Source organism: Durio zibethinus, chromosome 21 (genome assembly GCF_047325235.1).
Source record: "Durio zibethinus cultivar Kanyao isolate XHJ-2024 chromosome 21, ASM4732523v1, whole genome shotgun sequence".
NCBI classification, from domain to species: Eukaryota; Viridiplantae; Streptophyta; class Magnoliopsida; order Malvales; family Malvaceae; genus Durio; species Durio zibethinus.
The window spans coordinates 21137-49075 of record NC_143182.1 but is presented as its reverse complement, the minus strand read 5'-3'; the positions used below and the strand labels follow the sequence as shown (position 1 = coordinate 49075).

Sequence of the window (27939 nt, the reverse complement as noted above, 5' to 3'; positions counted from 1 at the left end):
AGGAAGCTTCTGGAGAATGTGAAAACCTTCCAAGCAAACAGATTTCCAGCCTTTCTTCCACCCTTTTAGAGGGGATTTCTCTGAAGTTTCTTTCTATTTTTAATTCTCTCTTTTTGACAACCAAGAAATGGTAGGAAGATTATGGTGAATGGAAGAAATGTTCTTAAAAAAACAAATTTACAGCCTTTTTTCCACTCCTTTTGAAGACGATTTTTGTCAGGTTTTTGTGAGGTTTCTATCTTCTTATAATTCTTTCATTTATTATTGATCGTATTTTAACAAATTTAAAACATGCAATTTTTTTTTTAACTTTTCTATTTGATCTTCATCTAACTCTTTAAATTTTTTTGTTCTTTTGATTTCAATCTCTGGGTTTAGAAGTTTTTGGGTAAAAAAGGGGGGAAGGAGAAATTAAAGTTTGGGTCTAGAAGCTTCACAATGTGAAAAAATGAAAACATGGTAAGGGGAAGGAGAAGGGAAAGGAGAAGAGGGGTAGCGACAGCATGGGTTGGATCGATCCTTTGTTTTTCTTTTGCACGTTGCCTGTGGTGATTCAAATTTCAATTTTTTCGTCTCTCTTTTCTGTCCATTTTAACCCCTGTTTGGTTGGTTTTTTTTTAAGAAGAATAAATGTCTTCCAAAAAGCTGCTTCCTTGGTATTTTTTAATTAAGCTTTGGTTTTTTACTTAGTTATGTCTTTTTTGGGTCTCTAACAACTTGATCTTGAAGTGAGTTTTGATGGGTTTTTTCTTTCCTTTTTTTTTTTTTTTTAATATTTGTTGGCCTTGGTTTTGATCTAGGTTCTTTTTATTGATTTATTTAGATTGATGATTTTGTAATTTTAAAGTTGCCCTTTTTATTGATTAGAAAATTGTAGACTTTGTCTGAAGCTTATCTGATTGCTTGATCAAATTTTTTCAGGAAATTAGGTGAATTTGAGGTTTGCATTTTTTTGTAGGGTTAAATCTTGCATCTTTTTAGGTTAAAGATTGCATACATAAGAACACAGAGAAGAATGAAAATGGTTAACATGGAATTATGTTTAATCATTACCAATTTTAAGTGGTTGCAAGTATGGTTAATCAATCTTATCTGTGTTACACAAGATATTTCAACAAATCTAAATCTGCTTTCCTATAAATGTGTAAGACATTCTCCGGGTTAGCATAGTGAAAGTGTCACGGACCTAAAGAGGAGTCCTAAATCTCACATCGAATATAATAAGAGGGTCACTAGGGTATAAAAGGGTTCACACCATTTCTTCCTTGTGAGGTGTTTTTTGTAAGACAAAACCGTGAGATCAGGAGGGTCAGAGCGGACAATACCTCACAAGGGTGTGAATTGTGGCTGTTAGATTGATTCGAGACGCCGGAAGGGTGAATGCCCGGGTCCCGGAGTCGCGCGGGTTCGGAGCTTAAGTCTTGACCCGTGACAAGTGGTGAGCCAGCTTTATACCGTTCGATCTACGTCGAGCACCTCGAGGGAGGTAGACAGGGTGCTAGCCTCCGTGACGAGGGTGTCACGAGATTGGGTGCGGAAGAATGTCACGGACCTAAGGAGGAGTCATGAATCTTACATCGAACATAATAGGAGGGTCATTGGGGTATAAAAGGGTGTTCACACCATCTCTTCCTTGTGAGGCGTCTTTTGTAAGACAAAACCGTGAGATCAGGGGGGCCAGAGCGGACAATACCTCACAAGGGTGTGAACCGTGACGGTTAGGTTGATCCGAGACGCCGGAAGGGTGAATGTCCGGGTCTCGGAGTCGCGCGGGTTCGGAGCTTAAGTCTTGACCCGTGACAAAAGCACTAAGTTGTATAGATTTTAAGGTAACAACAATGCGTAAATCAGTTTTGGAAATGTCATCTAAATGGTTTGATACTATTTCTAAATCAAGGTAATATTGGCTCAAAATTTTTGCCGAAAGTAGGGGTTAGTTGGTTTTTTCCTTCTCTTTTTTTTTTTTGTTACTTTATGAACTTGCACGGTCATAGGATAGGCTTGCATGATCAGCTTGTGAAGGAAAGGTGCTTGCATGGTCATAGGATGAATTAGTGAAATTATCTCTTTATGCTCGTGCAATAACAGATGTGGAGGATGAGGAATTAAGAAGCTTCTTTTATGGAATGTCACCTTAGCAAGTAAATCATCTTACACTTATTTGCTGCTTAGATATCCTCTTTCACATGCTTCATCTGTATTGATGCAATGAGGAATTGATTTCACCTTGTTCAAATTTTGCAGTTCATGCTTATGGTTGCTGCCAGCTTAGTCGAAGTGGAGCTTTTCTACGGGATGCTGTTCAGGTCTGTCATCTTAAAAATTTCATTTTATCATATTATGTTGAATTACTTATATGGAAATTATTAAAATTATTTACTTATATGGAAATTATTAAAATTATTTCTAACCAAGAGACATGGTATTCTCAAACTTGTGTAATTATTGTGCTATAATCTTTCAATAAGCTATAGCATACTTATTGAATTTTTACGTTGAAGTTGTTATATCTTTGATATCTGAATTGTGAGCTTCTTTTCTCAATTCCATACTACCCATAATGACAATCAACTGATAAGAATAACTTGTGATTGAAAAAAACAGGGAGCATTGGCTGATATATTCCTTAGAGGCACTGAGTTGGTTTTGGATACTCGAGGAATGGCATCACTGGTATACATTCTATTCTACAGATCATACTTTCTATTTTGTGGTAATAAATTTAATGACTCTTTTTGTTCTTCCAAAATTGCAGACTGGTGTGCTGCCTCCCTTTGTACCATTTTCTCAGGCATTTGCAGTTGTAATAACAACAGCTTTTATAGGTTCTCTTTATTATGTGGCTGCCTCTCCAAAAGGTAGATTCTGTCTGTCTTTTTTGAGAAATTTTTAGTTATCGTCAAGTTCAATTTTTATTTAGTTTTTACTTTTCTTTCTCCCATTTTTAGATTCTACTTATGTAGTTGCACTCAGTGAACTTCAAGTTTATTAACTTGTCCTAGACAATGATGCAGTGAACTTCAAGTTTATTAACTTGTCCTAGACAATGATGTCTTTTAATGGTGAGCTTGCTTAACTTTTAAATATCATGATCCAATTTGTTGCTAGTAAATATTGAAGCATTCTATGTATAATTGGTAAGAATTTGTGAGATTGTGGATGTATTAAGAATTAAAAGAGAACTTTTAGTTTTGCATGTCTAATCCAATGTCTCCAAAACCCATAAAGTTAGTGATTCAAGAAATCAAAGTCACTTGTTATTTTCTACACCGGAATGTCTCCTTTATATTTCTTTGAAGTGGGCAATATAAGCACAAAGATGCATTTGAGAGTTGCGCATGATGCTGTTGTATTTTGTGTTTCTTCAATTGGTTCTATTGATGCTTTTTGCAAGAGGTGGAAAAAGGGTTTTTTTTTTTTTTTTCGCTGTTTGATTTTAATTATTTAAAAGCTTCATACATTTTATTTTCCAATTTAATTAACATCTAATGGAGGGTGTTCATTTCTTATTTTTCTCCATTTCTGTTTGTTACGAGGTGAATAGTTAGCTGCAGATAGGACCAATATATGTTGATATATTTGACTTCAGTGACCAGCACTCATTTCAAAGTAAGGTACAGTGCTCCTCCTTTATTCACACTTATTTAGCGACCAACAAAGCTTTAATTGTAGTTTTAATCTATTTATTGTGCAAGTTCAAGGGATAAAAGACCCAATCCTTATCAGATTGTTAATTGATGATTGAAACATAGCTATATAGTGTGTACAATAATTTCATTTCTTTTTTCTTCCTTTTTCAATCTTTTATGTCTTAGATTTATTTTTCCAGAAATCAAGTTTCTGATATCTTGATGTCAATGAATATAGGATATTCATACGATGAGAGAATGAGTTAGACAACTTCAAGACAAATTTGGTTTTAAGCCAATTGTTATAGTTACAGAAAAGGTGAGTAACCAAAGAAACTGGTTTTGATACATGCAGCAGAGTTTTCTTGATATGAATCTTTCAATCAGTTTTAGTCCTTGACAGGTTGCTCTAGAAATCTTTAACCATTTGATCCAAAATAATAATGAACTCTTATTTGCTTTTAGAATTTATCTTTCAATCCTTAATCCTTCATCCTTTTCTTAGAAGAAGTGTATCAGAGGTTGTAAGGATAAGCTTGCTATCTTGCTTATAAGTGTCATAGATAGGATTTTGTGGTATTTGTTTCACATGTTCTTATGATGATGACTTGGTAAACTAAATACATGGACAATTTTAATACTGTTTTTCTAAAACTTTGTTAATATGTTTTCTAATTGTAGAAAACTAAATAATATTTGTTATCGTTCACTGTAAAATTAAAAATAGTTTTTGAGTTACTATTGTAATATCTTTATTGTTGTTGAATATTGAATAATTTAAAATAATTTATGTTGCAAAGAACTTATTGCAGTAGCGAAGCATGGGTTATCTCCTAGTAAATATATAAAATCCAAAGTTTTTTATAAAAAAGATAATTGTCCTACATGGATGGTCTAATTTTTTTACATGTGAACAATCTTAAATAACTTTCATGTGTCCATTATTAAATGGGTTTTATTTAATTTGACTTGATTTTCATCAAATTAATTACATTCATATAAGATAGCTTAAATATCTTTTTTATTTAATTTTAATTCTTCTTTGATTTGTTTCTAATCAAATTAATTATATTTACTTTTAAAAAATATATAATTAATGGTACTATATTTCTAAGTTTTAATATAAGAATTGATTTGCTATTTAACTAATTAATAAGATAATATTTGAGTCAAAGAAAGAAAATGCAATTTCAATGGACTAATTGATGCCACCCATGAATAAATATAGAAAGCCAAAATATTTGCTTGAATTTTTTTAAGATTAAGCTTAGGAATATATTTTATTGGGTAAATATTCATTTTCAACATTTTTTCATAACAAATTTTTTAAACTTATACATAATCTTTGCTAAAACTTTTCATGTGAAATGTAGAGTTTTCAAAAAATCATGTTGCATAAATAATTAATAACCCATTGTAATTGCATTGCATAATTTCTTTTAACTAATTGTAGGAGTCTCCCTAATTCATATTATAAATTAAGAACTGCGGCAAGTCAAGATTATTTGAAGACCACTATCCAAAAGCCTTTAAATTTATCATTTATTTATGATTAAGTAAATTTTTGTTCATGCAATTCTATTAACTTTTTTATGGGATCGAAAATTTTATTTTTAAGTTTTTTTATTAGTGTATTTTCGTCAAGTTACATTGTTCAATTCAGTTTTTGAATTACTATTCACTACTAACAATACGAGATAGTGATCACTAAGTTGGATGCTTTTCTTGTGTGTTCATAGATGTTTTTTCTTTATTACATTTGGTAGTTGGTATTTTTTTTTTTATTAACTTTGTTTTTGCATATTTATACTTCATTTATTTATTTATTCATTTTTTTCTTATTTTGTTAGAATTTTTCTTTGTGACTGATAGAGGACAAGTGAGATCTTTTAGTTAAGTTTGGAGTTTGACTGAATTCGACACAAATTTTTGTTCTCTCATTTGTCTTTCATTTTAGGTGTTTAATTTCACAAATATCATGTTTATCTATATTTAATATATAGTATATGATTTCATTCCCATCTGCTATGGAATGCAAATTCAAGTTAGACTGTTTTAGCCTTTGGGAATGCAATGTAAGAATAGTTATCACCTGGTCAAAAGTTTGTCATTGATTAATGCAAGTTCCGGATGGTGGATAAGCTGTAGGTCTTACACTAGAGCAAACACAAAAAATTGCAAATCCAGCTTATGTGGGGCCTACTAAAATTTAAGCTTTTGGATATTTCCTTTTATTACTTCCTTTTATCTATCATCTTCTTTTATTACTTATATATATATATATATAAATATATATATCCTTTAATAAAATTCAAATATTGTGATTACAATGATTGAAGAAGATTCTTAAGTCTCAACCCTAATAAAAAATTTATTACATGAATGCTTTTTTGAGCTTACGATGATTAGGATTAATTCTTAAGTCTAAAACTTGCCACTATTTATAAAAATTTGAAATGTCATCTATCGTATTATATGCATAAGATCTTTAATTAAATTTAATTACTCTATAACAATAATTTTGTGGTTTCCATAATTCCATTGTTAGTTTTCTATATTTAAAATTTTAAGTTTGAACAAAAAATATGAAATATGCAATAATAAAACCAACAATAATGTAATACAAAATAAAAAAAAAAAATGTTGAAATATGGCCATAACAAAGGCATGAAAAAGTTTGTATGAAAAATTGATTTCAAGTGGAGTATATTTTAACTCTTACGAATCAAACATTGTTTGATTTTATTTAAATATTTATTATATGAGTATAATATAAAACCTTTTTTTTGAATTTTATTAAAAACATATTGATCTATGATATTTATCTTTTGCATTGTTTATTTTATATTGAAAATTTTTATTTTCTTGTATATGATGTATTATAATTGAATTTTTGTATATATAATTGCGTACCCGTGTATTACACAAACTTAAAGCTAGTTTAACTTAAAATCAGAGAAAAAAATAATACCTTATTTTCTTTTGCAATAATTATAAAAATTTTATTTTTTAAATACATTTTTTCCAATAGTAAAGAGTAATAATTATAAATTCATTGTCCTGATTCTATTTCTTATTTTATTTTATTAAATTTGATTTCTCTAATATTTACAAATTTTGATAAAAAATAAAAAATTAAATCTAATTAAAAATAAAGTTAAAAATTACTTTTAACCAAAAAAAAAAAAAAAAGAAACGAAACATATCTAAATAATTTGGACTTGGTGGTTGACATTTATTTTCTCCAAAAAATATAAAAAATTTGATATACTAAAGGATTTAATTAATAAAGATAACAGTCTAGTCAATTCTTTTAAACTTAAACAATAAAAGAATCATTTTCATTTGCTAGTGATTTTGAATGAATTAATTATAATAAAATATTTTCTTATGATACTACGGTAATAAATAAGTTTGTTATGTCATATTTGCATCATTTTAGAGAGATTCAAATTATACTAGTAATAATTTACAAAAAAATGCTTTTTAAAATTATTAATTATTATTTAATTCTGTTTGACTAAGTGTTAAAACATTATTTGGGTATGTTTTATTTATTTCTTTTTTAAAAAAGAATTCTAGCATGTTATAACTCAGTATTTGACTTGAAAAGAGCTAAAAAAAAAAAAGGGGTAGCGTTGGATTTTTCATAGTTGAAGGTCCGAAGCACAAAAACTGGAAGCTTTCTCGAAACTAATGCTAATTAAGAGACTGATGACTCAATACCCGAAATGCGTGGCCCATATTTCCACCATGAGATGGCATGAAAACATCACTTTTCTCAGAAACTATATAGTCAATAGCAGCCATAAGAGAAGCCTTGGTGGCAAATGATTCAGGTTCCCCAGGCAACGCAAGATCTTCCTTACTGTAAAAATGGGGAAATTCTCAGGTTAATGGTAACAAGGTTTCTTTCCCACCCAGTGGTTACCCTTCAGCCCAGTATTTTTTTTGCACTTCTTATGGCCCCAAATTAAGCTTTAAGCAGCCTAAAGCACACAACAAAGCAAGTACAACCATCCAATTTTTGAGAAGATTGTTCAATGCAAAAAAGGTATCAATTGGAGCACATTTCATAACTTAAAGGAAGAGAACTTGGTAGACTTGACCTAGAAGCCAAGAGTGAGACTTCAAGTACCTTGCAGTGAAGCTTTTGAGGATCAGGATGAAGATCTTCGGAGAGCCTTGAATCCAGACCTCGTAAAAGCAAAATTCCTTCCCTACTTGTCTTTTGCACAGAGAGAACCATATAGATGTGAAAAGATTAAAAAAAAAAAAAAAGGCAAATGACAAGTAGTTCATATTCAACATGTGCAACGTATCTAATTAAGCATAAGACTTTTTAACTCCTAATCTTTAACACTATTGTATCACAATTCCACTAAGAAAGACTCGGTTCAACCACCAAAATCATTTGGCAAGGACTGCAACCAGAACTAACATGGTCGACAACAAGCATGAGGATTAGTGGCCCGGAAAAGCTATGATGAAATTGATTCAAGAACTGCGATAATTGATAGTCTTTAGTCAACTAAGGACATGTATTCAAGTGGGAACCAATTAGAAATTTCTCCAACTGCCACAGTTGAACAGCAATGTTAGTTCACGCTTAAAAACGACAACAATGAGATGGTGAGGCATGATTTCCAGTCAAAACCGACACACCTCCCAAATCTTCTTATTACACACCAAGCTTTAAGGGACAAGTTTGCAAAGAAGCAGAATATATTACTTGCTGAAATAACATAGCGGAAAGGGATTCATACCCTCTTAAGACAACAAAGATAAACGATCATAAGCAGCGTAACTTAGCTTTTATGCCAAAATTGTACGAATGAGGGTGAAGAAACAAGAAAGGCTGATGGTGGTGATTGAAACGGCTTGATAGTAGAGTCCATCTACTATTTCATGAAATAATCATGATATCCCCTTACGACTAGGAAGCCTCGGCGTTAGATGAGATTGTTTGTTCTAGTGGCCCTTTTTAATGGTCGACCATTCCCAATAACACAGTAAAATTTTTTAGTTTGGCTTCTCACATAAAAATTTTGTCAACAACTTACCCGATACAAGGTATCTATTTTGCATTGCAGTTAGAAATATCAAGCAAAAACAATGCTATAAATTAGCGTTCAAATAAAGCAGGTCAAAAAGAGAAAAAAGGATCAAAAGTGAATGATTTCAATCTATTTTGAATAAAATAAGTTGCAAACCTTAATGAGTAATTGTTCATCTTAGAATTGCAAACCTTAAAAGGGGATCTACCTGTTAATTCAAACTGTTTGGTCATTTCAGCCAACTTGTCAGTAAAAAGGAAAAATGAAATATAATTTAACTAACTCAATAACCACATGAATCCACATCCTGCGTAACGACTAATCTAAAAGAGAAACAAGAATCGATGACCCTTTTAAAAGGATAACACAAGAAGTCATCAGGATAACAAATGCCAAGCACTGATCAAAGGGTAACATGGGTCCAAGACCCTCTTAATATCAATATTAAAAAAAAAAAAAAAGAGCAAAACTCACCTCCCTTTCAACCAGATCAATATAGTAAATAGATGATTTTTTTTCCTTTCGTAGGAATCAAATAATTATATCAGCTACTGAATTTACAAGATATCCGTGCATTTGACCCAATCTTGAGCATTACCATGCACTTGAGCAATGTCCCTTATGAAGGAAATGATGTCAATGAAAAGCTGCGGCGGACTGTCAATGAAAATTATGATCAATAGCAAGCAAAAACTCTTAGAAGATTCGTCTTCGAATCATGCTCCTCTATGCTTCCTGGGAAAGATTAACAGTAACAACTAATCCACAATCTCCCCTTCCTCCAATTCCTTGGCAAAGAAAACTCCACTGGAATTTGAAAGGTCCCTTTTATCTTCTGTTCCTGACTCCTTAGCAAAATCACCTTCCAAATCAAGAAAGTCATCTGGATTAATTTCAGCAATAAGGTCCGAATATGCATCTATTAAGCCTTGATCAAAATCGAATTCCATGTCCTGAAAAACTTCAGAGCCCTTAGTATGGGAGTTAGAATGCACCCTGTTGCCTGCCCCAGCTCTTGTTGACAAAGACAAAACTGAGTTACTGAATGCTTTCTCAGACTTGTTTTGATGAGGGATTTGATGCTTTGGACTTGAAATCACATTTTTCATAAGATCAAAGACCTGAGGGTCTAAAGAGCCATCATTGGCTTCTATTTCCTCCTCCTTGAACGTAACACTTTTTGGGATTTCATTATCAGCACTGCTAAAATCTTTGCCCTCTGGCCTATGAGTGACAGGACGATTCTCCCTAATAACTTCAAAATCATAGCATTCCAAAGGAAGAAATACATGAATTACTGGATACTCTAAAATAACTGTATCAGCTAATTGTTGCCGTATTGGGGCCTTTATGTCCAACTCCCGAAAAGGTGACTTTGGTCCCTACAATAACACAAGAAAATCATCTATAGGCTAGACAGAAGACTTTCGGTAGAGAATGATGTGAAAAGGCAAGCATCATTACATATAATCCATAATCCAAGGCCAAACTAGACCAGCTAATTATTGAGTAAAAAATCCCAGAGTCCAATGGACTTCAATCCAGGATGAGTGTATTCCATATAATCCAGATGATGTAACTTCAAGAACCTAAGGTGGTAGAACTTCATTAAATTGCACATTTCCTACTGGATCACTGAACTTAATTCCAATCTTAACATGGAAATGCAGTAAATATTCAACCATGGAAACATAGCAACATTCAAACAACAATCAACTAGGTTAATGGATTTCTAAATATCCAAAACAAAATATTCATCACCTAAATGCTCAGGGTGTGTACGTGCAGGTTGGTGAGTATAACTTGAAAGATTGGAGAGAAGAAAAAGAAAAGAATGAACCCAGAGGCCTAAACCACCTTAGGGTATTTACGGATAAAAAACTTGAGGCAGTGAAGCTGCTCCTGGCAGAATTGCCTTAGAGGATGATTCCATGGGCCAGGTTTGAGGTGGTTCTCAATTACTGAGCAGAGGCTTTTATCTTCATGTACTCTGCAAAAAAAAGCGTCAGTTGTCCAAAGCAATTAACCAGTCACCTAATAAGAGACCATACAAAGAACACTGGTCAAGAGAAAGATTGGGGGGGGGGGGGGGGGGGGGGAAGCAGGGTTGTTTGACAATCAGGTCTTAGGGCAGCTTACCCATGGTCAAGTAAAACAACATCTGTTGAGTGAAACCGCCATTCAATTGTCCATGAAATGTACTTCCTGAAATGAAAATACACAAGAAAAGGAATGCTTAGCTTGTGAGAAAGCGGTTACAATGCTGATTCACAGACCACTTCAGAATATTCAGCTGATTTAAAGTTATAAATGATTATTTGGTCGCAAAGAGGGCAAACTGCAGAAGTTGAAAATCTAGCATCAATTTAGTAGGGAAAACGCATCTAATTTTATGAAGGAAGCCATTCAGCAAGATATATATATATATATATATATATATATATATATATAATAGTACCCGCTATGAAATCGAGTTTGATTAATTTCCCTCTTAGACATTCCAGTAGGGAGAAACAAGAGCTTAGTTCTGCGAGAGGCAGCGGCAGAGCGGAGGTTTCGAAGGACAAATGGTAGCTTAAAATGAGGAGGATAGTTACTACATAATTTGGATCTCATTCTTCGAGCAGATTCAGCAACCCTCTTTGTTTCCTCCAGCAAATTATAGTCTACAATAAAATATCACTAGATATTTTATTATATATGATCTACAAGTACAACAAAACTACAATTCTATTTGTATCAATAAACAAATAAAGAAAGAAAAAGAAGGTGCAACCGGAGAGAAGGAGATTATCGTCGAAGTGAGAGAGAGGAACGAAGCAAGTGATGTTCCTCCTGCCATTGCAGCCAGTGCGGCGCTTGTGAGCATTGACGCAAGGGAGGCTGCAGGTGCGGAGGCAGCAACCTGGGCACTTGTACTTTGAGGCCTTCTTTTTGCACTCTTCACAATCCCCATTCCTTGATTCCTCCATTTTCCTTTTTATATTCTCAAACACTGGACAAAAGGGACTTATGACTGCAGCTAGCTTTACTAGGGTTTTATTTCGTGATGATGAATACGCTACTACTACTTTCTTAATAAATAGTAAACCCTCATCAAGCAATCATTTTCTGCCTTGGCATTTTCTCATCCATGAAACGCTGCGTTTTCCTCTCCGAAACAATCATTGACGTCTAATCTAATTTCTTTTACCGATACGGACGAGATGTTGGAGTCGAAATTCTAGTTTACATATATTTTTTAAATTATATTCCGTTTCGTGGTCCTGGCTTAAGATCTAAAAGTTTAGTTTGGAATTAAGTTTTTTTTTTTAATAGGATTTAATCTTTTTTTGAAACTAAAACATATATATTTAAAATTTTTTAACCATCGGATAAAAAATTAGAATTGTTAATTTAAAATATAATACAATAATAAAAAATAATAAAAATAATATGATTTAAAATTTTAAAAAATCATAAATTGATCTAATAAAATAAAAAAATTATATTTTATATTTTTTTGTGAATAAGAATTGTAATACGTGATTTTCGTATAAAACATAACACGATTATAATATTTTATACAATACGATGATATGAATTGTTAAATTTATAAAAAATTAAAAATTTTTTTAATTTAATAATATATAATATAATATTATAACATATATAGAAATTTGATAAAATTTATTTATATGAACATTTATTTAGACAATTTATTTAAATGGCATGCAAAATTTTATTAAATATTATTTAAAACAATCAAATATAAAATTTTTTAAATTAAATCATTAAATTATATTAAATGTTCAAAAAATATAAATATTGATTTGAATTTAAATATATTTGTATCCAGATATATTTAAATGTAATTATATATTATGTAAAATAATATAAAATCAATATGCGGAATAATTTCTAATTTTATACTATTTATCAAATAAATAAATTTAAGAAATATTCAATTATCCAAATCTTTTAAAATTTAACTTAAACCGAATTATATGTATATTTAATTATTTTATATCTTTATTTAACTTAGTTAAAATATAATAAAATCAAATCAATCATTTTTAATTCAAAATTCAAAAATAAAAAATTATGTTTTTAATTTAAATTTTTTTCTTACCAAATATTCTCCAAAAATTTAGAAATGATAATATTATTTCTTATATATGGATTTAAAATAAATTTAGATTATTAAACCTTAGAAAATTGGTTAAATAAATTTAATTCAGTTAATCTATTTAAATTAAATTAAAAAAATACATATCTCTTAAATTATTGTTATGTGATTTGATTAAAGATTTTAAAAATAAATCATTAGAGAAAAATCAAACTCTTTTATAAATTAGAAGGCTGAAAAATAAAAGGGGAATAATCAGTATAAACTTAGAAAGTTAAAAATAAAGTAAGCCGCTACAAAGATAATTCTGAAAAAAGGGTTTTTAGAGCTTCGACCAAAGAAAAAGAAAATGTAAATGCCAGAGAAGTAAGTGGCCGATTTTAGCTTGAGAAAGAGAACAGAAAAGCTAAAAACCTACAATAATCTACAAGCTATGAAGCTAAAAGCCTTTAGAATTTTGGCTTTCACATGAAAGTTCTCTGACAACTGCGTAATCAAGTAATCTCGTCTATTCCATTAAGTCATAATGATAAATCAAATGTAGTATAAAAGGAAGTCAAATGTGAGTTCTTCTACCATTGCATTGTATTTACTTTTGTTTATTTTAGTGGTAATGTTTTTAACAAATCAACAAATACTTATAAAATTTAAAAAATTTTTATTCATGTGTTCTTTTTAGTTATTCATTTTTTTATTTTTATTTTGATCTAATCTATAATTAGAGGTTTTTATTTAATGAAGTAATTAAAAATTAAATTTTATTAAAATTAATTTTGATGGAAACTAGCAAGGAAAGGAATGAGAAGTGGAAAAAGGAGAAGTAAACAACAAGACAAAGTTGCATAAGTCTTTCACGCACTAAACATGGTATGATATAATCTTTAATTAGATGTTTTTATTTAATGAAGTAATTAACAGTTAAATTTTATTAAGGCTAATTTTGATGGAAATATTTGTGTGACAGATGCAGTTGGAGGGATAGGGTTATTGTCATACATAGGGATGGGATGGTTGTTGTTGCTTCTCGATCTTGCAGGAATAGCAAATCTTACAACAGTGGAGGCTTTTGTTGCTTAGGACATGGGTATACATAAGCTATGTTTAAATAAATATTAATAAAAAAAAGAAAAAATATTTTAAATGAAAAAAAAGATACATATAATTTTTGTTTGAATAATTAAAATTAATAAAAAAATTTAATAACTATTGTTTAAATAAATAGTGAAAAATAAAAGAAATTATTTATTATAATAATTTTTTTTAATTATAATATTTTATTGTCTGTGATTTTATAGCACTCTTTGATCAAGATATATCTATTCATATTCAATCATTCATCAAAATCAAATTATCAAAAAATTATAAAAAAATTTTATATTGGAAAAGATGTATAAAACTTACTTGAAAAAAAATAGCTTTGAAAAAATTATAAGATGATTATGATCTGTTTAGGTTTTTTTTATTAAGTTTTTAGTATTAATAAAAATATGGATATAATAATCTTTTTACAAAAAAAAAAAAATTAACTTTTATTTCCTTAACTTTTTCTCCATATCGAAGTATTAAAAAATTTGGGTTTACAAAAAAAATTGAAAGTTATTTGGTTTTCACTTCTTTCTCATTTTTTAAATTAAAAATTTATCCAAACAAAAAAAAAAAGTTTTGTTTCATTTACTTTCCCTTACTTTACTTTCTTTTCTTTTCTTTCTCTCAATCCAAACACACTGATAATGTTTCAAGGAAATGTGCTAGGCATAATAAATTCAATCCAAGCGGTTTCAACGTACCTTTAAATGATAGGTAACTTCATTGATAAAGTAAGACTTAAGAGAAGAGATTCCATTTCTTGTTATGTGAAGCATGTTAGGCTAGAAGCAAATTAGGTTGGATAATACATTAGTACGATTTGAACATTGTAGTACTAATAATGTAATTTAGATGGAAGAATACAGATATTATTATTGCTATTGTAACTCAAGTTATTAGCAATGAAAGTTTCTTATTTGACCAAAATAAAAGTTAAATTTTATTTAATTATAGCAGATAAAATCCAAAAATTTTATTTTGATAAAAAATTGCATAACATAATTTCATACTTTTTAAAGTAAATAACATGCGTAGTCTCTAAACTTTGGATCAGATTTTATATTGATTTTTAAAATTTGAAAGTTCTAATTGAATCCTCAATTGTTTAAACGTTTAATATGGTCTTTTTGTTTACTAGACCATCTAAATGGACGGTAAATCCTATGTGGCTATAGATTACATAAAATTTTTTATGGTTTTAAACAAATTATAAAATAGAAAAGACAAAAGATTAAAAAAAAATTTTGATTAGACAAAAATAAAAAAAAAATAAAAAAAAGTAAATTTTACTGTGAAAGAAAAAAGAGTCTTAATTTTTTTTTCTTTGCTCCAAATCGAAGGCTCTGGATTTTAAGGAAGGGAAAGTTTGGACAAGAAGAAAAAGAGAAGCGTAAATAGGATTGAAAGGGAATAAAATGAAAACATGTTTGGTCGTGGATAGTGATTATTAGGGATGGCATCGGGGCGGGGCGGGTCGATTTTTTACTTTCCCCACTTTTGACCCGATGCTTTAATGCTTTTATCTGATACCCGACCCGCCCCGTTCGGAGGTTGTAGCTAAAAAACCTGACCCCGACCCGCTTGAAGATTATTTACCCAAATTTTACCCTACTCGACCCTAATTTAATCTACTACCTATTCAAAATTACTGCAAATGTAATAAATCATAATCTAATATATTACAAACATGAACAAATTTAACATAATCACTTATAAATTCAAACTTAATACATACATCTTTTTTTATTTAATAAAAATCTCATAAATTCTTACCATAAATAATAGAATTATAAAATACATAAAACATAGTAAATCAAAACTCACAAATTCTCACAATGGATGCTGAAATTATGAAATATATAAAACTTAGTAAACTAAAATTCAAATATCAAACAAGCATAAGTTAATAACTAAAATTTAAATATAGTACATAATACAAGATAAACATTAAAAGCTTAAACTACAACAATAAAAAGTTAAATTGTTTGAACATTCTTTCATCCAATATGGTGAAAATCTTTCAAGATCACAACAAATCATTTCATCATCACTAAGCTTCATATCATCATTCTCCTCTAACCACACTAGTCCTATAAAATAAAAAATAAGATGAATAAATAAATATAATAAAATAATATATTTAAAAATAATAATATAAAAAATGAATTAGTTAAAAAGATAATATTATTTACCAAACTAATTATCTTTTCTTCAATCTCACTATCATCAACATCCTCGTAAAAAGAATTTTCTTCTAATGAAATTGCCCTACAAATGAAATAATAAAATATTAACAAAAAATATATAACAACAAAATATAATAACTAACAATATGCTAAAATAAAAAATAAAATTACATAATATGCATTATTATACCTTCTTCTTTAGCCCATAACCAATTTTAACAACATATTAAAGCTTCTATAGTTTATGGATGAAGTTTATTACGTTGTGCACTCACCAACCTCCTTCCAGTACTAAAAGTAGACTCTGAAGCAACAGTAGAAACTGCTATGGCATATATATCTCTAACAATAAGTTGTAAGGTCAGAAATTGAGGTCCAGTTAGTTTCCACCAATTCAATATATCAAAATCTCATTTTCTTGGTATGACTTTTTCATCCAAGTAACGATCTAACTCTGATTTTACTTTTGATTTTTTTTTCCTTGAAACAAAATCATCATAGTCTCTCAAATTTTCCAATTCAGTAACACCAACACCATCTAAGAATGAAAAGCTTGAACTAAAAGGTCCTTATTCCTTTTTTAAAGCTAATTTCTCCTCATACTCCTTAAGTAAATCTCGACATATTTGCACAATCCTTTCAATTTCAAATTCAGCATTTTCTTCATAAATCTTTTCAAAGTAATACTCCAATAACTCTGTTTTGTATCTTGGATCTAAAATTGTAGCAACACCTATTATACCATGCACATCATTCCAATATTTTTTAAATTTACCTAACATGCTCACAGCCATACATGAAATAATTTTATCAATGTGCATAATTCATTCATTCAATGCCAATCTGATTTTGCAAATATTAGGAAAATAAAGATTTGCAGTAGCATATTTTGTGCCAGAAAACCCTTCAGTGATATCATAAAACAATTTCAACTTCTCACAAATCTCGGTTGCAATGATCCAATCATTTTCAGTTGGTAAATATTTATACAAAGGATCACCATGTAATTGCACACAATGAGAAAAAATATATTTATAAAATAAAGTTGTTCGAAACATCAAATAAGTAGAGTTTCATCATGTTTTGACATCAACACACAACTTTTTTAAAGTTGGAATGCGCAATTAACGTGCTGCCTCTTCAAATTTTTCCCACCTCTTTAGTGTAGCACCCCAAAAAAGGACACTATCATAGATTCTTCCAATTCCATCTCCAATCACACTAAATCCATCTTTCATAATCAAATACAAGTGTGTGCACAACAAAGCATATGAAAAAAAGCCCCATTAAGCAAAAATGCATCACAACTAATTCTATCAATTAACAACTCAATAACACCATCATTCACACTACAATTATCCACTATAATAGATAAAAGTTTTCTATCAATATTCCAATCTAAGAAATATTTCATCAAACTTGAAGTAATGACCTCTTTTGTATGTGGAGTTGGCACATATTCAAACTTAATGAAACAATCAATTATTTACACTAATTAATAATTAATTCAATAATAATAATTACTTAATAAAAAATAAACATTATCAAAATAAGATAATTTAATAAAATATACCTGATGATGCGTTTTTGTAAGTTCCATTGATTATCAATGTAATGAGCAGTGACAGTCATGTATCTTCTTTTTTGGTGATCAGCAGTCCACATATCGGTTGTGATAGCAATTCTCCTTTCATTAGCTTTCAACTTGGATATTATTTTTGCCTTTTTCTTTTTGAAAATCTTTAAAATATCACTCTTTATAATATTTCGAGAAGGCATAGCAAACAAAGGTTAGAGACTGTAAGAATACTTTCTGAATTACACATGATCAACCATTGATAAATGATATTCGTGCATGATTATTATGTTGGCAAGCTCCTTCATTGTGACATTTTGATCAAAGAAAAAGTTTTTTAGTTTTACTTTTTCATCTGTCTTCCTTTGATTTGCTACTAGCACTTGTTGACGAATATCCATTTAAAATCATTTACTGCACCTCTCTGAATGCTTACGTAAATGACTTGTCCCATTCTTTGAAGCACCACCAAGTTTTTTCTTACAATAATTGCATATTGCCTTCCATTCATTATTGATCTTCTCTTTTTTAAAATGTTTTCATACTTCTGATTTTAGCTTACTTGAGTTATACCCACTATCATCAACTTCAGCACCGTGGTTTGTCACACTTAATGATTAAGTTTTATTTTTATCAGATGTTGAAATTGAAGTTTACTGAATTAGTGATTGATGTGAGGTAGAAGTAGAAGATGTTAGGGAACACGAATTATCTCCCAAATTAGACATTTTACCTTCATTCATAAAAAAAAAATAAAGTTATTATTTTTTATATTAACAAATAAAGCAACTGAATAAATTAACTATATAAAACCAAATAAAAAAAGTTTATTAACAAATAATTCTACCGAAACAATTGAAAAACAAACTTAGAATCTAAGTATCAAAAAAATTAGACAAGTTCATTTTTTTTTTTAAAAAGTAGGAGATTATCCTACCATGTAAAACTTAGCATGCACCTTTAGCCAAATAAGAAGGCTAATTAACATATAAAACTAAGTTAAAATATCTTAATTTATCTTATCAAACTTAAAAAGCCAAGAAATTATGTAAAGCAATAATAATAATAATAATAATAATAATAATAATAATAATAATAATAACAACAACAACAACGACAACTAGGTAGTTCATCAACTTCCTAGATTATGAATGATTCCCTACATTAACTGTAACAATTCTCATTTGTAAGTTGATTAACTCTATAAATGTTCCAAGTTAGAAGAAATTGGGAGTAATTTTAATTGTAGATATAGGTTTTGTAGTGGCACCATTGCAAGAAGCTTTTCTTTATAGAGAAATTTTACTCACAACATTAGAGTATAGAAGCTAACATCTATATCCTTAGAAAAGATGAATTCTATTTAAATCTCTTGGAGAGAGAGTTATAAATTTGACAATCACCTAAGTCATGTTATATGGTAAAACCCATTTCATTAAAATCCACATGTTAAGGCAACATGAAACTATAATTTGTAATTGGATAATTTGTTTGACAAGTAAAATATGGTGAACAAGCTAGGTATGGGCGATGGGAATACAGAATACATTGATCGTTAGGTGTTAAGTGCATTGTTAAGTTTATATAGAGAATACTTATGGGCAAATGGAATAAAGCCAACCTAAATTATGCCTTGCTTGCAAGAGTAGTCTTTGAAAAAACTAAAGGGCCTATGTATTCGGATAAAGGATAATATATATATTGCCATGAATGGCCCCACCCCTAAGCTTTTGTTTGTATAGCAAAAAGTTAAAGAAACTGGCAATGGCATCTACCCAGCGATGGTTTTTCCTGTCAAGATGTACTGGTCTTTGAAGATTAAGCTGTTAAAGGGAGTTTAATTTTACCTTGCGAAATCACAAAGGCTATATCATTTTCATGACCTATCCTGCTACTTCCTGTGGTGTAGGACTATATTTGTTTTCTTTTTGTTCACATTATTACTCCTCAAATGGTTTCCCAGTTAGAGCTAAAGATAAATATACTTTAATTATTTTGATATAATCCCTGCTACAGTAAAATCATGGAGCATGGAAATGATTGGTGATTCCTATATTGCTTTATTATTATTATTTTTTTTTGCATTCAAAGTTATCAAAAATCCAACTTTGATAAATGGATCTAACTGTTTAGCATTCTATAAAAAGAACAAAACTGTTGGTTTAATTATAAATAAATCAATACTTAAACAAGAAAGATGAAGCTTTTGGCATCAAACTATCAAAGATGAAAAGTGTCATTTGATTTAAAACTGTGTTATTATATGCCAAAGAATGCTAAAATTACAGCTAAATATTTCCCATTAAGGCATCTAATTCCAGTTTTTCCTTTTTACTTTAATTTTAGAATCTAATCCCACTGAGTATTCAATTCAAAAACTAAGCCATTAAGGCCTCGGTACGTTCAACCCTTGTTGTCTTGTCTCTAAGCTATTAGCAAGTATTTAAGAAAAATACATAATAAAAATGATTGATACTTGTAAATAAGATATGTAAAAGAGATGGTTTTAGCTTACCTCAGATCTGCTAGTACTAATAGAGATTACTGAGAGAAAAGCTTGGCTGTTGCAGTTTTTGTTTCTTAAAGAGGAAACGACAGCTCTTAAGGACTGACAATTGGCTCGTCTTCCTTCTCTTTTCTGTCTGATTGAGTTTCTTTTTTTTGGCTTGAAGGTTTCTTTTGCTGAATTAAAGGAAAGAATATGGAAATAGATGAAAGCTAAACAGAGGAAAAAATGTGGGATGGCTAGATGAGTGGATGAGCAGATCAAGTTTGTGGTAGGCGTAGGAGCTGGGCGAAGCGGTAGCGAAGCTCAGGTGGTGATGTAAATGCGCGGTGAGCATAGTAGCCCCCTCGGGCATGCTTCTTGTAGAACCAAGTGAAGAACTAGTGAGGGTTGAAATGGAATATCGTATGTAGTGTAGAATCAGATCTGAAGCTTTGTACTAGGATTGGAACAAACGAGGAACGAGTGACCACTGACCACAAGCGGAGCTTAAGCACTCGACATGCAGTTAACTCAAAACATGCTCATCATGTGATCGAACAAAGCGCACCTATGTGAAGCAGCCTGGCATCACTTTAGATAGAAACAAAATAGATGACTTACAACTAAAAATAAGGGAGACGGGAGACCTAGATAAAGCGGTCAAAAGAAATTAAAATCCAGAAACCCTAAAAAAAATTATATATATATTAAGGGTATTTTGATAAATCTTTCAGGTCAGGTTTCATACAAACTCGACCCCGATCCGAATCTGACATTTCAAAAAATAAAATCGACTTGACCCAAAACTTTTTTTTTTTAAATCTGACCCTAAATAGTCGGGTCGGGTCGAAACTCGATGATTTCGGATTGATTTATCGACCCTAGTGATTATATTTATGAATAAGCGAAGCATCTCATTGTTCTCAAAACTTCTATTTTCTTCACCAATAATGGCAATAAGAAGGGCCTTTAAAGCCTGGAACAAAAATGAGTGACACTATACCAAAGAGTAATGAGTTTTCCTTTCTTCTCTCTTTTTATATAATTTTATCTTCTTGTTTTTACTCTTATGTGGCTTATCTCTCCTTCTCTTTCCTATCATAATAAATGGGAGCAATTTCATTTATTCTCTATTTCTCTCCAAGATTTTTTTTTAGTCTTTCTCTCTTTCTTTTAGCGAGTTCTCTATGAAGTTGGTGTTTTTTATTTTTAAAATCCCATTAATGTTTTAGTGCTTTAAAACTTTATGGATAGAAAGGGTGAGATTATGAAATTTATTGGAGTTTGAAACTGTGAATCTCAAATTTTTGGTGTTTAAGTTTTGAAAAAAAATTCCATTTTTTTTGTACACGCAAAGAAATTACCCACATTTTTTTTAATAACAAATATACTAAATTACTAAATTTAGTTAAACCCAAAAAATTGCAAATTTTTTTTTTTGTTTTTAGTTGGTTTAATTTTTTAGTGGATATTGTAAATTGATTGGATCAAAGTAACCAAAATTCCACGTAATAAAAGTTTGAATCTATAAAAAATTGAGAAAATTAAATCAGGTTAATAGTATTGGACAAGAAGAAGATGAGAGAAATGTTAAAAAATTTCACGTAATAAAAGTTTAGAAGAATATGTGTCATGCTACGTAAGATTTGCTATCAATTTAAATGGGTCAGCAGATGAAAGAATTAAATTGATACACGTTTGGATAATTAAAGACTCAATTAAAAATTTTTAAAATTTAGAAACTAATATAAAATCTGATATAAAATTTAGGGACCATGCGAGCTATTAACTTTATTTTTTAAAATAAACATAACTTATTTTTTTTAATGATATAAACATATCGATATAGATGTAGATTTTTATTTATTTTTATTATATATTTTTTATTTTGTGATTTTAAAATTATTTATCATATTTATTTTTTAAATAAGTTTATTTTTAATATATTATTTTTATATTGGAATTTTAAATATGTTATGATTTTTAAAATTTAAATATAAATGTCTATAAAATACTAATTTTTATACATTTACAAATATTTAAATAATAAATTGATTTATGCATTGCACAAATCATAAACTTATTTATCTATATGTAAAACAAAACAATCATCTACATCTAATATATTTATATTTTTTTGAAAATTTCATCAGCTTATAATCTAAACAGAGGCTAAGGTTTAAGTATTTAACAAAAAATAAAAAAAGGGACATTTTAAGTGTTAGAATCAACTTTTATTAAAATTTTATTGTAATCTGTTTTTTAATTAATTTATTTGACTTAATTTTATTGAATTAATTATATTTTAATAATAAAATATTATAATTAAACTAATAAAAAATACATAGTTTTGAATTAATTAGAAAAATTGTAAAACAAATCAAATTTACTTATCAAAACAAATTTAAATTTATAATAACTTAAAAGATTTTGTCTTTCTATTCTATTTTGATTTTGGAACCGTTTTAATTTTTTAAAAAATTTCAAATACAAAATATTTTATTTTTTATTTGAATTGTTTTTTATATATGATCCTATCAAAATATAAGCTATCAACATAAGCATTAGTTACGAGGTATCCATCTATATTAATATATAAATGTTTTCTTTCCATTTATTTTTTTTTCAAAATTTTACATAATTCTTTTTACTTCATATATTAAAATTAATTTTTTTGTTTTTTTAAGTTTAATATTTGAAAAATATTTATTTTAATAAAAATTTCATAAAAACAAATAATAACTTTTTTTAATGTGTCACATTATGAGTACATTTTTAGATGTTAAATATTTATATTCAAACTTAATTTTAAATGTAATAATGAAATATTTAACAAAATATTCTCTTTCCATAAAGTATGGTTCAAAAATCATCAAAATAAATATACAATAACAAATTTTAATTAAAACAAGAAATAGTGACGAATTTAAATGACAAATTTCTCCTTTTAAGCCCTTACATTTTTTTTTAAATCATATAAAAAATTACTTTTTTAGAAAAAAAAGGCATATAAAAATATACTTTATTATAGTAATTAAAAGAACTTACAGCTAAATGCTAACAGTAGTAAGTAGTAACCAACTAGTAGCGTATTTTATTTATTTATTAAGATTTTTTTAATTTAAGAATAAAGAAACGCCGCGCAAAGACCTAAAAGGTCTCAAAATCTGATCTTTAAGCAAAAGCAAAACTTCACCTTCTCCTCTTTTCTCTGTTAAATTCTCAATCATCAATTCCTATCAAGTCCTGTAGTAGCTTTATTAACCTGCTTCACTCAGCTTTGATCAAACCAGGTACATTCCCGATATCTTCTTCTTTATTCAGAACGATTTGGTAATTCTTGTTTCTTTTTATATTCATTAATTTGATTAACATACGTAGCTGATGTGTGTTTGTCGCCGCAGACACAACTAATAATAATAAAAAAAACCCCACTAAATAGTGGCAGTGATTGAAGATGTGTGGGTGTTGGGTCTGGGTGAAAATTGAGATCTTGATTGCAATTAGCTTGTTTTGTGGTGCCCCGGTATTTAAATCTATTTAGATCTGCTCTTGTTTTATTGCTAATGCTAGATTGCTTCCAATTCTATGTGCATTCATAAATCATAGGTTTCATAGGTTATGTAATGTTCATATTCTTCTTCTTTTTCTTCTTGAACCACACCATTATTATCATCTTCATCATCTTCCTATTCATTTTAGTCATTTCCCAAATTTTTTATGCTACAATTTTTGTCCTACTCCTATCTTATATGCCCTCTGTATCAGGCAATTGGGATTTTCATATTTCTCTTTTATTTCCATCAACTACCTTCTTTCTTCTCTTTCTTTTTCTCAATGCTTTTCATTATTCGCGCAGAATCTTTTCTACATTCATCCTACCAACCATGTGGAGGTTCAAGCCATTTTTGCAAAAGGAGCAAGCAGGGCTCGAGGGCAGATCCCTTGATGTGGGCAATCTTAAACTTCATGTTCGCAATGCCATTGCTGAGGGTGGTTTCTCTTGTGTTTACTTAGCTAAGGATGCTATACATGCTTCAAAGCATTATGCCTTGAAGCACATCATATGCAATGATCAAGAGTCATTGGATTTGGCCGTCAGGGAGATCTCTATCATGAAATCACTTCAAGGACATCCAAACGTCGTCACACTTTATGCACATACTATCTTCGATCTGGGAAGGACCAAGGAAGCCCTCCTTGTCATGGAATTTTGTGACAAATCTCTTGTTAATGTATTAGAGACAAGAGGAGCTGCCTATTTTGAGGAGAAACAGGTTCTTACAATTTTTAGGGATGTGTGCAATGCAGTCTTTGCAATGCATTCTCACTCCCCGCCAATTGCTCACAGGTATTTCGTTCTGAATCTCAAGCTTTTAGGTTTCCCACTTTTTTGCCATTTGAGCACCGGAAAGCACATTTAACTTTAAATGGAGCTTTTGCTCTTCCTGAAAGTTTAATTTAAAATTGCTGAATTTTTTTGTAGCTTCTTATTGCTTTATGTTTCTTTTATGCAGTAATGCTACATGCCAGTCTTTTTTTTTTTGTTGACATGTGAATAAGAGAAATGGGGGTATGATCAAATCAAATAAAATGCCATGATCCCTTTTTGTAAGGCCCAAAAATGAAATTCCGCTTATTTTCATGTTTTCCCAAGTTATATATCAGTGCTATATGTTTTATGATTTTCTTAGAAGTTTGTTGCTGGTGTATGTTTTTTTACTTCCTTCTTGGCATTTTTATTTTTGCAGAGACTTGAAACCGGAGAACCTTTTGTTGGGTTCCGATGGATTTTGGAAGTTATGTGATTTTGGGAGCACATCTACCAATCACAAGCGTTTTGAGAAGCCTGAAGAGATGGGTATAGAAGAAGACAATATCAGGAAGCACACCACACCAGCCTATAGAGCACCTGAGGTTGAATAAAGAACTAATTCTTTTTTTTTTTTTTTTTGAAAATTTTTATGTTCTACGGTGGTTAAAATGTTTGATTTATGTCTTCATTCTTCTATTGGCATAGATGTGGGATCTTTTCCGGAGGGAACTTATAAACGAAAAGGTAGACATATGGGTAAGTCAACTGTACCTTGTATATCCATGTGTAATCTAGAGACAGAGTAGATTAGATATTCTGTTTAAAGTGGTACTGCTCTCTCATGTTGCAGGCCCTCGGGTGTCTTCTCTTTCGAATTTGCTACTTCAAGAATGCATTTGATGGTGAATCAAAGTTACAGATCTTAAATGGGAACTATCGGATTCCGGACTTACCTAAATACAGCTCTTCAGTCACAGACCTAATCAAAGACTTGCTTCAAGCTTCACCTGTTGAGAGACCTGATATCACGCAGGCAAGCGCTTTGCTTGATTGGCCATTCATCCCATGAATTTAGGTTAGTTTTAGATCATCTATGTCTGTGTTAATCTTTGGCAGAGATCTAACATTCTGCTTACTGATCTTGGGATTTTCTTCCCATAATGGCAGGTCTGGTTTCGTGTTAATGAGCAGTTGCCTGCCACTGTACAGAAGTCCTTCCCTGATCGGCCACCTGAAATGCCATCTTTTGAAGGTAAAGATATATACCAATTAACAGTATAGTTGTCGAGTTAAAAATCTAGTACTTATATAAATTGTAACTATGTCTATGGTGGACGCTGGTGTTTTGAGATGAATCATAGAAGATTATAGACAGAGAATGTTTAAATATTGTAGGCTTAAACATTAGTTTTCATTAAACTTGAGCTGATGCTTTGTGCCAATTTAAAAGGTCTTCCAAGGTCTGCAAATAGGTCACCTCAGATGCCTCATAGAAGTTCTCCGTCCCCACCACCTGGTGGACCAGCTAGGAATTCACCACAGCCTGGCTCAAGGGCAAGTGGTGGACAGCTTGGTGCTTTCTGGTCCACTCAGCATGCAAAGGACTCAAGTGTTACTGAAGAGAAGAGCAGGCCCAAATTTGATGAAGATCCAACCAGCTATAGCTCAATAAAAAATGACAGGAGTCATCTTGAAAACAACCCTTTACCCAAAAACAGCAGCCCTGTAAGAGGGGAAAACGAACAAACTCATTCTACTCGAAGAAGTGCGCGTGATAAATCACGCAAACCTGAAGATGGCCCTGCTAAAGATTTTGAAATAAATTTTTTTGAGGATGAAGATACGACCACTACTTTTCAAGATGAGGCATTTAATACATTTGTTGCTGAATTTGATACCAATAAGATCAGTTCTGGAATTAGCAATAAAAATACTGGAAAAGAAGAAGCTTTAGAGGCTGAAATAGGGAGGCTGAAAGAACGGCTAAAGCAATCCAACTTGGAGAGGGCTGAGATGACTTCCAAATTTGAAAAGTTATCTGCAATTTGTCGATCCCAGAGGCAGGAAATACAGGAGCTCAAGCAAGCTCTTGCTGGTAGAACTCCATCTCCAAATAAAAGTACTTCAAGAAATCAGAACTTATCTGGAAGTCAACATGCTGGAAGTCTGGTACTCCTTTCTTCATTTCATTTCCAATTTGTTTGCACATAGTTGAACTGCTTCAATTGAATTTGTACTGATAGTTATGCTCTTGATTGCACCTATTCATTTAATAGCAGAGGGATAAGATTGAAGGAACATTGTGGGAATTCTCGCAAGAAAAATCTGCTGACTGGACTACTGCTAGCACGGAAGCAAAGCCATGGCAAGCGTTTTCTGAGGATGCCAAACTGCAGCAGCAGCCTCTTTCAAAGGATAATATCCAGTCAGTTAGAACCAGAAATGGTCAGTCAAACAAGCATGCTGCTCAAGCTTCTTCTGGTTTGGACACATGGGGTTTTGGTACAGATAGCTTTACAGCTGCTCCTGCTGCCAGCCCCCAGAGATTGAAACCACCTGTAAGTGAAGGAAGTAGTTCTCAGCGCTTCGGTGAGTCAACAATCAAGGAGAATCATCCAACTTCTCAACCTGGTGGGTGGGCTGGTTTCTGATATAGTCAATATGAGAACTATGATTTATGAGGAATTGTCTGTCCGCATAATGACATTTTTATATGCTTCTTGTTGGGAAAGATGAGGAAACAAAGAGTTTGAATAATGTGACTTGCCAGGTTTGTTTGCTACTATCTATTGTCTGTCAAATAGAACATTTGCACATTTTCTGTGGGCTAAGCAGCAAATACAAAATGTATACTGTTCTCCATGACTTGATGTTGTTCACAGATAATAACTTTTTTGTTGAAAGTGGTAGTTGGTGGTGGTGATGGTGATGGTTGGGGGGGGGGGGGGGGAGGTGAGGGGGTTTTTCAATCGTCTTCATGCTTTCCAACTCGGTGCTTCTTAGAGTGACTAGTGTTTTTTTTTTCTGACCGTAATATGTAGTTATCTGGTTGTATTTGAGGTGTAAAAAGTGATAGGTATCATAGAGGCTATTGCGTCAGGGTTTATCGTATTGAGGCATTGTTCTATTTATACTCTGGTGTTAATCATGGGTGTTTTCAGCTCATCTTTTCTAATTTTCCTTGGAAGGGTTCTATATAGTATATATCCAATTATCTAAACTGTTTTAGGTGTCCAACAAGTGTTTTACAGGGGGAGTGAGGGGCCGGGAGGGATAAATGAAGAATCGCAGTAACTACTTCTAAGACAACATTATCATGATTTTTAAGTAGAGTGAAACTTTGGACTGATCTTGTTCGTCCGTAAATGAATGATGCGTACTTTATGATGCACTTTGTAGGTCAGATTCCTGCCGTCATAGTGGCAAAGCTAGTTCATGTCATAAGCAACAAGTTTAAAGCTTGAATTTTATCATCTTTTAACTCTTTTCTTTAT

At 30.7% G+C, this 27939-nt stretch overlaps 2 protein-coding genes across 27 annotated transcripts; one reads left to right on the top strand and one right to left on the bottom strand.

Moving 5' to 3' along the window:
* On the top strand, positions 1–27307 carry LOC111304471 (uncharacterized). Of its 26 annotated transcripts, none has more exons than XM_089750746.1 (15): positions 1–220; positions 2089–2141; positions 2245–2306; positions 2605–2673; positions 2756–2858; positions 3015–3062; positions 3545–3614; positions 3868–3948; positions 23990–24481; positions 24882–25047; positions 25151–25201; positions 25296–25478; positions 25613–25697; positions 25893–26614; positions 26722–27307. In XM_089750746.1, the coding sequence occupies exons 9-15, from the start codon at positions 24018–24020 to the stop codon at positions 27094–27096; spliced, it is 2046 nt and encodes a 681-aa protein (XP_089606872.1). In that variant the 5' UTR covers positions 1–220; positions 2089–2141; positions 2245–2306; positions 2605–2673; positions 2756–2858; positions 3015–3062; positions 3545–3614; positions 3868–3948; positions 23990–24017; the 3' UTR covers positions 27097–27307. The 26 variants fall into 26 exon arrangements, with proteins under 26 accessions (XP_089606872.1, XP_089606861.1, XP_089606857.1 ...); XM_089750735.1 differs by having other exon boundaries at positions 1150–2141; XM_089750731.1 differs by having other exon boundaries at positions 379–2141.
* On the bottom strand, positions 8937–11898 carry LOC111304472 (HIT-type Zinc finger family protein). Its single transcript, XM_022901001.2, has 5 exons — positions 11463–11898; positions 11145–11352; positions 10826–10891; positions 10544–10676; positions 8937–10068 (listed from the first exon to the last, which is right to left on the bottom strand). Exons 1-5 carry the CDS (start codon positions 11656–11658, stop codon positions 9445–9447), a joined length of 1227 nt encoding a protein of 408 aa, XP_022756736.1. The 5' UTR covers positions 11659–11898; the 3' UTR covers positions 8937–9444.
* Positions 27308–27939: the final 632 nt, after the last annotated feature.